The sequence below is a fragment of the Motacilla alba genome, chromosome 24 (genome assembly GCF_015832195.1).
Source record: "Motacilla alba alba isolate MOTALB_02 chromosome 24, Motacilla_alba_V1.0_pri, whole genome shotgun sequence".
In the NCBI taxonomy this organism is placed as follows: domain Eukaryota; kingdom Metazoa; phylum Chordata; class Aves; order Passeriformes; family Motacillidae; genus Motacilla; species Motacilla alba.
The window spans coordinates 5,647,361-5,661,102 of record NC_052039.1 but is presented as its reverse complement, the minus strand read 5'-3'; the positions used below and the strand labels follow the sequence as shown (position 1 = coordinate 5,661,102).

Below are 13,742 nucleotides of genomic sequence, written 5' to 3'. Positions count from 1 at the left end.
AGCCTGGCACAGACACTGGGCAGCCTGAAACAGACACTGGGCAGCCTGGAACCCTGGCACCGACACTGGGCAGCCTGGAACCCTGGCACCGACACTGGGCAGCCTGGAACAGACACTGGGCAGCCTGGCACAGACACCGGGCAGCCTGGAACCCTGGCACCGACACTGGGCAGCCTGGAACAGACACTGGGCAGCCTGGAACCCTGGCACGGACACTGAATAGCCTGGCACGGACACTGGGCAGCCTGGCACAGACACCAGGCAGCCTGGAACAGACACTGGGCAGCCTGACATGGACACTGGGCAGCCTGGAACAGACACCAGGCAGCCTGGAACCGTGGAACAGACACTGGGCAGCCTGGCACCAACACTGGGCAGCCTGGAACCCTGGAACAGACACTGGGCAGCCTGGCACCCTGGCACACAAAATTAGATTTATGTTGCCTGTATTTATTTATTATTTTTTGTTTGTGTAATTCCTTTGTTTGAGGGAATGAGGGCTTTTTAAAAATACAGACTTGGTTTGCTTTGCCTGCCTGTGCTTTCCTCACAATCCTGGCGCTGTTCCCTGCCTGCCGTGGTCTCCTGTAGCGGGCAGCGGTCCCCGCGCTCCTCAGCTGAGGATTTTGGGCTCTGGGAGGCGCAAAAATTTCCTTCAGCAAAACCCCAGGAGCCTCGGGGAGGAGTTTGGTGCAGTGACTGTGACCGGGCAGCAAATCAGGGCTCCAAGGACGGTTTTTGGAGGCTGAAAACCAAAGAGGGGTTGGGTTTCTGCTGTGGGTGAGGCACCAGGGGTGGGGAGATGGATCCCTCCAGAGCCTCCTGCCAGGAATTCGGGCCCTGTTTCCCTTTGGAATGACAGGAATTGCTGCAATTCCCGTTGGAATGACAGGAACTGGGAAATATTGGGGTTAATGGTGGGACAGGGGGATGCTGGAGGATTTCGGTTTTGTCCTAAAAACAAAAACAACAACAGAACCTTCCCACGCTTCTCAGCTTCTAAACCCTGCTGAATTTGCCTTTTCCATGATGTCCCTTCTTTTGTGAGCTTGGTATGAATGGAAAAGCACAGAAAAACCAAGTGACAGCATGAAATAAATGTATTTATTGGCAGGAAGGAGCAGTGAAACAATGTAAAGTGATTAACCATGCAATTAATGGATAACTGTGGTGGAATATACGGTAGAAGCAAGTTCATCTCTGAGTACATTGAATAAATGATACCTACAGGAATAGTTTAACACTGCTGTCCTTTCACCTGAAGGGTTCCCATGGCTAAAAGATTAATGCTGGATTATTAAATGAGAGTTTTCTATGCTTTTTTAAAGAAATCCTGTGAGAAAATTCAGTTTTTTGGTTTTTTTTGGTTTTTTTCCCTGCAGATGTTTATGGCTGCTCTTCTCTTTGTTCACTCTGCTTCCTCCTGGTGCTGTGGGATTTCTTGGTGGGTTTATCATGAAAATAAAGAGCTGGATCCGACCCTTCAATCCCACAAATGGAAGCTGAGCTAAGCCAGAAGTTCTCCCTTAATCGTCCTCAAATGAATAAAAAGTTCAGTGAATACAGATGTGAGTTCAAATGCAAACAGAAGGAAGGATGGGCAGTGGTGGGGGGACAGGGAGAAATATTCAGAGAGGAAAAATATCCTTAAAAGCTGGGACAAAAAGGGAAAAAGAAAAGATTTAAGATTATTAAAACACGAGGGAAAGCTTTGGGAGGAGGTGGCTGAGTGATGCAACTCCTCCTGAGAATAACATATAACATATATCTATATTTTAAATGAAACACTGAAAGATTATGAGTTATTATGCCTCAAACTAGAGAAAACACAGAAGAGAACTCTTTAGCTGTTCAGGGCATCGGAATCTTAGGATTTGACCCAAATCCCACCGGAATTCACTTCAACACTGCCACTTCTCAAAGTTCATTCGCCTCGTGCGACGCAGCTCTTGGAGCTTAACACTTCAGGAAACCCCATGACACAAAAATAACCTTTTTTGGTTGTTTTTTTTCCCCAAGAAACAAACGCAAAGGGTTCGTTACAAACATTCCCCAAAGATGCTGAGTACTCAACACTGGATCCTGCAGCGGCTTCACGTGGGAATCTCCCATTTTCCTCCACAGGAGACACGTGAGGAGCTGCTGGACCAGTTTTTATTCTGCTTTTAGGTTCTGTAAAAGTAGAATTGCTCCCTATGTAGCAAACAGGGAAGTTTCATAGAAACCAGCAAACTCGCAACCAGAAGTCAAAATTAAACCAGAGTAAGCCTGGGAAGAAATAATTTAAAATAAAAATGATCAAGTTTGTAGTGGTTCTGCTGAATAACTTGGTTTTCTGGCAGCACAGGAGCATTTCAGCTCCTTGTTGAGCTCCCAACTTTTAAAAAACTGATCCTTCAAAAGCTGCTGTTCTGGATTTCAATTTTATCTTTACAAAATCCTCTCTCAGATCTGTTGGAAAGGAGCTGATTGGAAACACTTTGTCCCAGACTTCACCTACAAAAATTGCAAAATTCCGATTGCATCAATAAAAAGCTTGATTTTTGTTGAAGAAACATGCTCAGCACGATGGTTGATTTTGGAAGGACTTCACCTTGAGACTGCCTTAAAGTGTGACCACTCCAGCCTTGGCCAAGTTCAGAGCCAGACTGCAGAAAATATTAAATATTTTCAATATTTAGGCTCTGAATTCCCAGAGCTCATGTTAAAAATGACTGAGATTTTCAGTTCTATCTGAACATTGTTTAAAATGACTGAGATTTTCAATCTATCTGAACATTGTTTAAAATGACTGAGATTTTCCACCTATCTGAACACAGAATTTGGAGTGTATAGACTAATTTCAGGCTGAAACCCTCAGGATTAGACCCTGGATGGTTAAAATCTTTTTCTTGGGCTAAACACCTGCATGAAAAACCATCAGAGCTTCAGACTGACCTCAGTCCTGAGCAGAGAAGCACAAAATTGTGAGAAAATGAAGATCTAATTCTTCCCGGAGCACCTGACACTGAATTCCTGGTGAGATCTGCACTGAGCATTCCCCTCATTTATCAGTTTGCTCTTTAATTCTGGGTCCAGGCGAGATCTTCCCAGCAGCCAGCTCAAGATAAAGGATAAAACATTCTGTATTTTGGTGTCTGTGCTCTGGTGATTCTCCTGCAGCGGGTGGCCCATCAGGTGCAGGGGGTGAGAGCTCTCAGCACTTCCCTGGAAGGCAACAAAGCAGCAAAATTCCTGCTAAAGGAATTTATTCCCTCATAAACTGGGGGAGGAAGGAGGCTTGCAAGGAAAAGGAGTGAATCCAAAGGCTGGGATGAGGTGCCGAGCACCTTTTCCGCCAGCTCCACGCCGCGGGGGTTGGAGCTGGATGATTTTGGGGTTTTTTCCCCCACCCCAAATGATTCAGTGGGACGGCAGAGCGGGGACTGGATTGAGCCGCTCCATCCCAGCTGCTGAGTCACACAAACCCCCAACCCCCTGACCTCCACTTCCCACCACAAAATACCTGTGAGGAGGACATCAAGGAGGTCTGAGGATGCCAAGGAGCAAAGCCCAGGTGAGTTATCTGCAGCTGGGGGAGCGGGGATTCCTCTGGGAGCACCCAGCAGGCTGCAGCTCTGGACGGGTGAAGAGACCAGAACAGTCAATTTCCAGCTGAACCGCACTGAAAGGATTTTTCTTTCTCTGTTGGGTTCTGGGAGAATCTCAGTGACTTGAAATGGGGCTTTAAATCTGTATTTCTAACCGAAATCTGGTTATATCATTACATTTATTACACCTACTCTGGTGGGAACTCTTATCTGACCCAGGCAAAAAAGACCCGGGAAAAGACAGAAGAGCTGTAACATTTTTTGTTTGTTTTTAAGCACTGGATATTTGCTTAATCCTGGAAATTAATCTTGGAATTAGACACTGCCTGTGTCAAGCAGCAATAGTTACCTCCTGAGGAACATCCTGTGCCCGGGGTTGATGAGGCTGAAGCAAACACATGAGCTCTGTGTTCTCCTCGAGCTTTAGGCAGGGGGTGGAGGTTTGACAGGAATTCAGAACCTGCAGACGACAGCAAATCCTGTGCTTGCACAAGGACAGGAACACCTGAGCCAGGCTGGAGATCCGCTGGGATCGATGCTCACCTGCAGCCGGGGCCGCGCTCCCATCTGGAGCAGGCAGAGGATTCCCTCCAGGATCTGGGCTCTCCGAAGCCTCAGGAGCCTCCCCGTGCTGCTGTCCCTGGCAGTGCCCTGGCACTCTGTCACCAGCACGGTGTGGGCAAGAGCAGCACGGTGCAGGGGGGTCAAACCTGCGCGGGACAAAGTCAAACCCAGGCTGACCCCGGTCTGCGTTCAGGGATTTGGGATCCAAGGCAAGCCCTGCGCTCGAGCCGCCCCTCTTACCACAGTGGTCAGGCACATCCACGTCCACACACACCCCGCTGCTCTTGCAGCTTTTCAGGACCTGAAATGAGGAATATCCAGGTGATTCCTGGCCTTTGGCAGGGCCAAAAATGCCCTTTCCTCCTCCAAATCCCTCTGCAACCACAACAGAGCGTGGCCTTTGCAGGGCAGCCAGGACGAGGGAAGAGATGAGGATCTTGACTCCATTTTTCAGAAGGCTGATTTTTTATATTATCATATATATTATATTAAAAATATTAAACTAAAACGATACTAAAAAAATTTAAAAATCATCAAAAAACTAAGCAAGAATAAAATAAAATAAACAACTAAATCTTGTAACTCCCAAAAAAATCTGAAACTAGCTGCATTTTTGATTGGTTATTAAGTAAAAACACTCAACGTGGACCAATCAAAGACACACCTATTGCATTCCACAACAACAAATAAGAACTGTTTTTCCTTCTTTTCTAAAACCTCTCAACTTCTCAAAAGAAGAAATCCTAACAAAAGGATTTTTTTTCATAAAACACGTCAGTGACCGCAGAGCGGAGCCGCGTGGAACACCCCGGGTTATTCCAAACACCACAAGGTGCATGAGCTGCTTTCCCTCCACTTTGGCCCCCCCCAAAAAAAAACCCCAATTCACCTCCAGGACTCTCAGGTAGCCGTTCTCAGCACACAGGTGCAGGGCAGTTCTCCCAGAGCTGTCCTGCTCGTTGACGTTGGCTCCCAGGGAGATCAGGTCGCTCACCATCAGGTGCTGGTTCTTTTCTGCAGCAAGATGTAAAGCAGTCTGAGAAGGGAAGAAGGGCACAGAGTTGCAGTGAAAGGCAGAAATAGTTTCAAAACAACAACATTTTTTAGATCCTGAAGTGGGGAGTCGGGATTTTGGGGCTCTTTGGTCCCACTTGTGCTCCATCACTCCCTCCCCATTCCCGTTTTCCCAGGACAGCGGGAGGATGCTTGGTGCGTGGCTGGGTTGCAGGGGATAAAAAAATGACTTTTTTCTGGTGGCAAATCAGCCTCCTACCCTTTTCTCTGCATCCTTCTCGTCGATCTTGTTGAGGGCTGCGAATCTCTGGGCCAGGGCAAAAGTCAGAGCCCTCCTTCCCTGGGCGACAGCCTTGTGCAGCAGCCTGGAAGAGAACTCAGCTGGGAACACTCGGAAGGGAAAGGAGGGGTTAAAACACCCCAAAGAAAGGGTTGAAACACCCCAAAAGAGGGGTAAAAACACCCCAAAGGAGGGGTTAAAACACCCCAAAGAAGGGGTAAAAAAAAACCCCAAAGAAAGGGTTAAAACACCCCAAAAGAGGGGTAAAAAACACCCCAAAGGAGGGGTAAAAAACACCCCAAAGGAGGGGCTGAAACACCCCGATGAAAGGGTTCAAACACCCCAAAGAAAGGGTTCAAACACCCCAAAGGAGGGGTAAAAACACCCCAAAGAAGGAGTAAAAACACCCCGAAGGAGGGGTTCAAACACCCCAAAGAAAGGGTTCAAACACCCCAAAGAAAGGGTTAAAACAAACTCCCCAAAAGAGGGGTAAAAACACCCCACAGGAGAGGGGCAAAATACCCCAAATGAGAAGTTAAAACACCCCAAAGGATGGGTAAAAACAAACAGCCCAAAGGGAGTTCTTACAAAGAGCTATTTCTTCCACAAGCACCCCGTTCCAGGGCAATACTGGTTTTTACTGGGAGCAGGCAAAGCTTTGCTTTCCTTTCATTTCCAGCCACTGCCAGGTCTTTGGGAGTCTGTGCTCCAGTTTGTGTTTCTGGCTAACCCTCCCATCCGTTTTTATTAGCAATTAATAACACAAATCATTACCCTGAGAGTGTCTGCAGCAGTTTTTTATCTTTTTTTATTTTCCTCGATTTTAATTTCCTTGTGAATCCCTGCACATACCCTCACCCTCAAATATTTTAACCCCCTGAATTGCCCTGGCATCAGCTGTAGCTCGGGAACATTACTGCAAATATGGAGCACTTCCATTTTTAATGTCTGCCCAAAATTCTGTGTATTGATTCAAGTTTGAGCTTCCCCTTGAGCAGAGAAGCTTTAGCTCAGAGGCCAGAGCAGAGTGATGTCCCCAGGGGACAGAAATCAAAGTATTTAGACAGAAAAGGCAAGGACCTGTTGCCATTTTCATCGGGGGCCAGCAGTTTTTCCTCTGGGATGTTCCTCAGCAAGTTTTCCTCCCTGCGCAGCTGGAACTGGAAGAAGGAGAGGGCGGAGAGGTCCTGCCTGGTGAAGGAATTCGGGGTCAGCCTCAAGCGTCCCTCCACATCTGGAGAGCCCCTGGGAGCTCCCAGCAGCATCTCTGCCAAGCTGGGGAGGGCAGGCGTGTCCTGGGGGGCAGAATTCCTCAGGAGACATTCTTGGGGTGCAGAATTCCTCAGGAAACATCCCTGGGATGGAGAGTTCCTCAGGAAACATTCTTGGGGTGCAGAATTCCTTGGAAAACCTTCCTGGGGTGCAGAATTCCTCGGGAAACATTCTTGGGGTGCAGAATCCCTTGGGAAACATTCCTGGGATGGAGAGTTCCTCAGGAGACCTTCGTGGGATGGAGAATTCCTCGGGAAACATTCCTGGGATGGAGAATCCCTCAGGAGACATTCCTGGGGTGCAGAATTCCTCAGGAAACCTTTGTGGGATGGAGAATTCCTCAGGAGAAATTCCTGGGATGGAGAATTCCTCAGGAGACATTCCTGGGGTGCAGAATTCCTCAGGATACATTCCTGGGATGGACAGTTCCTCGAGAAACATCCCTGGGATGGAGAATTCCTCCAGAAACAGTCCTGGGAGCTCGGGAGAGCATCCTGCTCCCACCAGCCGCTCCCCTCCTCGCCCATCCTGGAGAACATTCCAGGCGGGCCGGACCTCTGGAGGCTTTCCTGCTGGCCATGGAAGGCAGGCTCTGCCTGTCCCCGCAGGATGGGGTGGAAATCTCTCCCACAGCACTCGGGGGGAAGCTCAGCTGGGCCCGGCTGCCTCCCCTGCAGGCCAGCAGCAGCTGCCTCCTCGCTCCCCACGCTCTGCCAGCGGCAGCCTTGCAGCTCCCTGGAGAATCCCTGCCAAAACCCGTCTGGCACGGGGTGCCGAGGCTCCTCCCCGAGCTGGCTCTGGTTCAGATCCTCCTGCAGCACCTCCACCAGGATGTCGAGGTCCTCCAAGCCTTTGGGGCTCTGCCCAGCGCTCTGCTTGCCCTGAAACAGCAACAGGAGCCGGGCAGGGAGGAAGAAAGGGGAGGGAAGCAGACATGAAGTGTCCTGTTCTCCCTCGGTGATAGAACAGGAATTCTGCCCCAGGAGCCTGGCACAGAGGGGTTCAAGGCGTTCTGCATACCTGCCTAAGCTGTTTCTCTGTATAAGGGTGAGATCTCCTCTTCTCTGCTGGAAAAAAAAAAAAAGGGAAGCAAAGGTTCAGAGGCACCCACGGAGCAGAGATTCCCATCAGCGCTGCCCCAGATAAGAGCCAGGCGAGCCAGGCAGGGTGGCGATGCACAGCTGGCCTCCTGGCACAGAAGGGACCCAGCAGGGACCACTGCCCATGGCACAGGAGTGCTCTGGCTCTTTGGGTACCTCGCACTGATGATCCTACCAGCAAAGGAGGCTCTGTTACCAAGTGAGGCGTTTCCAAACCTGTTTTTCCTGAGGATCCTTTGGCTGCCATCTTCACTGGTGAGGCTTCCTGAGGAGACAAAACCACCCAGCTTCAATGTGAGGTGCTCACAGGGAGGAGGAGATGAAACAGTGGCAAATATTCTGACAGGAGCAGAGTGGCTCCTGGGCTCTGGGTTTGCTCAGCAGGGGCTGCAGGCGGGGACAATTCCCTGAGTGGGTAATTCATGGCAGCTTTACAAAGATCTTTACAGCAGCCAGGGAGTTTATCAGCTCCTTGGGCTGTTTCTGCAGGTTCTGGAGCAACATTTTTAGTGTTTATTGGGCCATCTTTGCCTTGGATGAAGGATGTACAGCACCCACGGCACGGATGGGCGCCTTGGAACTGTCCCTAGCCCAGCCCTCGTTCCGTTTGGAATTCGGGATTTATTCTCCGCTTTCAAAAGCATCGGTTTGGAGGCTGGAAGAGGCAGCAGCTGCAGGTGTGACCCCTGCAGAGCACTCAGTGGGCAGTGGCTGTGTGCCCCAGGAACCTCCCCAGCCCCAGGGATTCCTCACCTTGCCGGGAGCCGGGTCCAAGCCTTTGGAGAGTCGGATTTTCCTCAGCAATTCCCGCACTGGCATCTTCACTCTCACACCCATGTAGCGCTTCTGAGGGGGATCAGAGCTAAGTTCAGAGTCTGGAAAAGTCACAACACGATGCTGAAAGTAACACAATTGTCTGAGCTGTTGGGGAAGGGTGGGAGGATGAGGTCAGCCTGGGGAACGGGCTCTGATTCCCATGTTCATCATCACTTCTGGGAAATTTCCACATCTCCCTGCCTGTTCCCTGGCCCTGCTCAACAATTCCTTCCATGAATTCCTGCTCAGTTTTCCCGCGTGGATTTGCTTTTGGGGAATGTGTCAGCAGCCTTGAGGTCTCTGCCCCTGCTCCACTCTGATTTTCCTGTCCTGTGGTAAATCTGCCTTTGCAGTTTCCTGTCCTGTGCTCTGTGAAATTGTTGCCAGCGCATGAACAAGGAGCAGAATTTGTCCAAAATCAAGATAGGGATGCTCTGTCCAGGGGCTCTCAGTGTGCTCAAAGCGAAACAATGATTTTCTGCACTGAAATGGAACAGTTATTTGAGAATTTACCTCGTTGTCCAAACAGGCTCTCTCTTTGTCAAAACAAGCTGCTCTGTGATTGTTTGTGTTAGGACTCCTTGCATCTGGTGCCTGCATCCCCAAACTTGAAAGACTTGCCCAGATTAGGAGCTTAAACCCATCGGCTTTTGAAACACCTTTTATGTAACTCTGGCATTCACCTCCTTGCCTTGTGTGTCCCCCTGCCTGGAATAACCTTCATCTAAAATTCATTCAGTAACAGATATTGCCATTAAAAATTACAGATTCCATGCATCAGATCAAGGTTTTCCCAGTGACATACACCATGGAGGAACCCCAGCTTTCTGCATTTCATTTTCCCAGTGACATACACCATGGAGGAACCCCAGCTTTCTGTGTTTCATTTTCCCAATGAAACTCTCCATGGAGAAACCCCAGCTTTCTGTATTTCATTTTCCCAATGACATACACCATGGAGGAAGCCCCAGCTTTCTGCATTTCATTTTCAAGATTAAACACACCATGGAGGAAGCCCAGTTTTCTATATTTCATTTTCCCAGTGAAACTCTCCATGGAGGAAGCCCCAGCTTTCTGTATTTCATTTTCAAGATTAAATACTCCATGGAGAAACCCCATCTTTCTGTATTTCATTTTCCCGGTGAAACACACCATGGAGAAACCCCAGCTTTCTGTATTTCATTTTCAAGATTAAATACACTATGGAGGAATCCCCAGCTTTCTGCATTTCATTTTCCCAGTGAAATACTCCATGGAGGAAGCCCAGCTCCAAGGGAGCAGAGCCTGGGATCCTGAGAGCAGGGAGAAGCTTTCTGCTCCCACTGCAGGAGGAATAAAACCAGCTCTTGTGATCAAACACAGTTCAGGATGGAACAACACGAGAGCCTGAAATGAAGGAGGAGCATTGGGCCAGCAGCTCCTGGTGCTGTTAAATCAACCAGGAGGTGCCCGACCAATATTCCTGACCAAAATCAGGGATCTGGGGCAAAGATGTGACAAGAATGTGGGATCTGGGCCCCGTGGAGGGGGAGCTCAGCAGATGGGAATATTCGGTGCAGCTCCTGGGATGGCAGAGAGGAGCAGTCCTGGCAGGGGAACCAGCCCCACCAGATGTGGTTTCTTGTTGCGTGATTTCGTTTCCTTTCCCCGCTCCAGGCAACGAGAGCTGACACCCCTCCAGCGGCAGGGAGGCGATCCCGAGCAGCAAATGGTGCCTTTGGAACGGAGATGGGGCTGTTGTTTTGTGCTGGGATTTCTGGCACTTCTCAGTGTTTAGCCTATCCCCGAATAATCAAAACACTGAGGCCTCGAAAAGCAGGGTTTGTGTCTCAGACTGCTCTAGAAATGATTCTTTTTTTCATAGATTGGTGTTGTGACAATGAATTGTTTTAAAGGTTTCTTTGGAAAGCTTTGTAACCAGCCAGCAGGATTGCTGATATGTTGATACCTGGCAAGAGTTTGTGCTGGGATTTCTGGCACTTCTCAGTGTTTAACCTATCCCCGAATAATCAAAACACTGAGGCCTTGAAAAGCAGGGTTTGTGTCTCAGACTGCTCTAGAAATTATTATTTTCTCATAGACTGGTGTTCTGACAATGAATTATTAACTGTTTGAAGAGTGCTTTAAAGGTTTCTTCGGAAAGCTTTATAACCAGCCAGTAAGATTGCTGATAATGTTGATACCTGGGAAGAGTTTCCAGTGACAGATCAAACATTTCCTAGGAACTGAAGGGCTCTGCAAAGGCAGTGATTCACCAGACACACTTCGCTGTGACTTTGAAATGTTAATAGCTCAGGAGGTCACATCTATTACCCTGCTGTTAGCTCAGAACCAAACTTGCAATTCAGAATGCAAAAGGGCAGCAAAACGCTGGAGATGGACAGGAATGATGGAATATTGGGCATCCTTTGGAAACCAGGGCAATCTCTGACCTCAGCAGCAGAACCAAACGAAACCCAGCCAAGCCTGGAATGTGCTGAACATCTCTGGGACTGCTGAGCTTGCTTTGTGCTGCTCAGAGCCCCCTGGGCCTCATCAGCTGGTGCAAGAAGCACAAAGTAGGAAATGGGAATAAAGGTTTTTCTCTTACCAGCAGGAGCAGGCATCCCTGGAGGGTTGCAAGGAGGAGGAGGAGGAGGGTGGTAGATCTTGGGACTCGCCACGTTCAGCTCAGTTAATCCAGAGTCTGGCAGAGATGGGCTCTGCTGGAAGCAGCTCTTGGGACTGGCAGTTTCTCCAGGCAGGGGAGATCCCTGGCCTGGGCTGTAGCCACAGATTTCACCTTCACTCATGTTTTGGTTGACGAGCAGCTCGGGGCTCATGCAGACTGTTTGCAACATCTCCACTGTGTGTGTGTGTGCAGAAAAAGATGAAAGAGAAGAGGGGAGGGAAAAAAACCCGGTTCAGTTGTGTTTAAAAAAAAAAAAATTAAAAATCAATCCAGTATCACATGGAGTCCATGGCAATGTAATTAATCCTCCAGTGTAATTAGCTGAGTCCAGCTTCCCTCTTGTCTTTGGAGCAGCAAGTTGCAGCAGGGGAGGAACAAAACCAGCCTTGGAATCCCAGCAGGCACTGGAAGCAGCTTTTGAGAGTTTCTTGGCTGCAGTTCTGCTCTGCTCTTTATACTCAGGTATGCTTTGGAGGATGGCAGCCTGGGAAGGCTCCACCCTCTTTCTTTACAACCCCGAGCAGCTGATGAGGAAATGAGTTTTCCCAAGAAAAAGCTCAACTTCAAGTTGAGGTGGTTTGTTTTTTTTTCTTCTCTGCTGTGTGAAACAGAAAAAAAAAAATTCTGATTCATCGGGGAGGGAAAAGCAACCTCTGACTTAGGGTTGTGCAAGTGAGCAAAGTAGCAGGAGATCCTTAATGAAATGTTTTGGGAATTCTCAAAGGTGCTTTTCAGCCAGGATAGGGCGAGTTTTGCTCTCGGTAGCTGGTGCAGTGCTGGCTGTTGGACTGAGCAGGAGAATGCTCCTGATCCCAAACTGATGCTGCAGCGCTTGCCCAGTTGTGCTGCCCCCAAATGAAGGGATTTTCCCAGGCTGGAGGAGCAGAAGGAGCCCTGAGGGAGCACGGCCAGGACAGGTGACCATGGCCAAGGGACATCCCGTCCTGTGGGAAGATGTGCCCGATATTTAAACTGGGGGATTGAGGCACCAAGTTCAGGGCAGCAGCTGGAGGGAGCCCTTGTGTTTATTGTTTTAATCGGGGTTTATTTATTTATCTCCCTCTCTCATTTCGTGCCATTATTTCATTTATTAAACTGTTCCTACCTCAGCCATGGCTTTTTACCTGCTCACAGCTCTCTCCCCATCCAGGCAGAGGGGTGAGCTGGGGACTGTGGGGTATTTGGTGCCACGGGGGTTAAGCCGTGACAAATGGGGACACTTCCTGCAGGAAATCTATTTCCTTGTCACCAGATCTCAGTATCAGATCTCAGCTCCATTCCCATGTCCCTGGGAAATGTATTTCACCCCGTGGGCTGTGCCAATTCAAGTGAACAAGCAGATATTTCTCTTAAGCACCTAGATTGGAAAAGGGATTACGATGTTATCAGCTGCATCTTCTTCCCTGGCTGTGCCCTGGAAAGCATTCCAGATTTAATCCCAAACAATACCATCTTTGCCATCAGCCTGGGCAGAGAGCAGCCAGACTTTCTGGGGCAGATTGAAAAGAGCAAAATCACATTTTTGTTATAATTTAATCTGGGCAGTGGCTCCTCTCCCTGGCCTGAGCAATCCCATCTCCTGCTTTCTCTGCGCTGGGAGCAGCAACCACAGGCTCAGGGATGTTGAAAGGATTATTCAGGTATTGATCAAAGGAGATTTGATGCTTGTAGAACAAGCAGGGAATCGGGAGCTGATCTGCATTGCAGTGCTCTTCCCTGGCTGCCTGCCCCACAGATTATTGCTGCCTTTAATTAATGGAGGAACACGATGGAGAAGGGAGAGGCATGGCTGGAGCCAGGCTTTGTCACCATCGGATCTTCTGAAAAATCCTCTTGGCCCAGGATTCTTCTCCCGGGAAGCTGAGAAGCCTCAGAGAAAAAGAAAAACAATATTATCCCATTTGTTTCTCCTGTGTTTTGCTGCTTTGGAATGTGTTTGGAGATTTGGTCATTGTTTCATTGGTTTCATGTGAATTGTTTTCACTCTTTGGCCAGTCAGGGTCAGGCTGTGTTGGACTCTGGAAGGAGTCACAAGATTCATTATTATCTTTTAGCCTTCTGGCTGTATCCTTCTTCTATCCTTTAGTACAGTTTAGTGTAGCATTCTGTAATATAATATATATCATAAAATAATAAATCAGCCTTCTAGGAACATGGAGTCAGATCCACTCACCTCTCCCCTCGTCAGGGTTGCCTCCAAATTCAACAAGGCTTCGCCCCCAAGGGCAGCCATGCCTCTGCCATCCCTGTGAGATCCCTGCAGCTCAGGCACTGAAGGCAGCCGTGACTTTCCTCCTCACTTTGTCCCGGGGAAGGGATTTGTCAGATCACCTTTCACTTTTGGACTGTGCTCTGCCTGTGTGACACAGTGACCTCTTCCTCCAAGGGCCGCTCCTGCTCTCTCTGGGGAAACATTTCCCTCCTGTGTCAGCCGC

At 48.9% G+C, this 13,742-nt stretch overlaps 1 protein-coding gene across 1 annotated transcript; it reads right to left on the bottom strand.

The window, feature by feature from the left end:
- Positions 1-2,323: 2,323 nt before the first annotated feature.
- LOC119711366 (NF-kappa-B inhibitor zeta-like) lies at positions 2,324-11,643 on the bottom strand. The gene is made up of 13 exons (XM_038161514.1): positions 11,227-11,643; positions 8,574-8,695; positions 8,037-8,085; positions 7,741-7,787; positions 7,200-7,601; positions 6,529-6,989; positions 5,428-5,533; positions 5,044-5,190; positions 4,395-4,455; positions 4,134-4,300; positions 3,940-4,050; positions 3,506-3,617; positions 2,324-3,207 (listed from the first exon to the last, which is right to left on the bottom strand). Exons 1-13 carry the CDS (start codon positions 11,474-11,476, stop codon positions 3,197-3,199), a joined length of 2,046 nt encoding a protein of 681 aa, XP_038017442.1. The 5' UTR covers positions 11,477-11,643; the 3' UTR covers positions 2,324-3,196.
- Between the last annotated feature and the right edge of the window lie 2,099 nt (positions 11,644-13,742).

Excerpts from the sequence above, each read along its gene's own strand:
- LOC119711366 (XM_038161514.1), bottom strand. The coding sequence starts at position 11,476 with ATGTTGCAAACAGTCTGCATGAGCCCCGAGCTGCTCGTCAACCAAAAC. Across the intron at positions 5,534-6,528 it reads CCCGATGAAAATGGCAACAG|GCTGCTGCACAAGGCTGTCG; the intron begins GTCCTTGCCTTT and ends GTTCTCTTCCAG. Across the intron at positions 5,191-5,427 it reads AGAAGGATGCAGAGAAAAGG|ACTGCTTTACATCTTGCTGC; the intron begins GTAGGAGGCTGA and ends TTCCCTTCTCAG.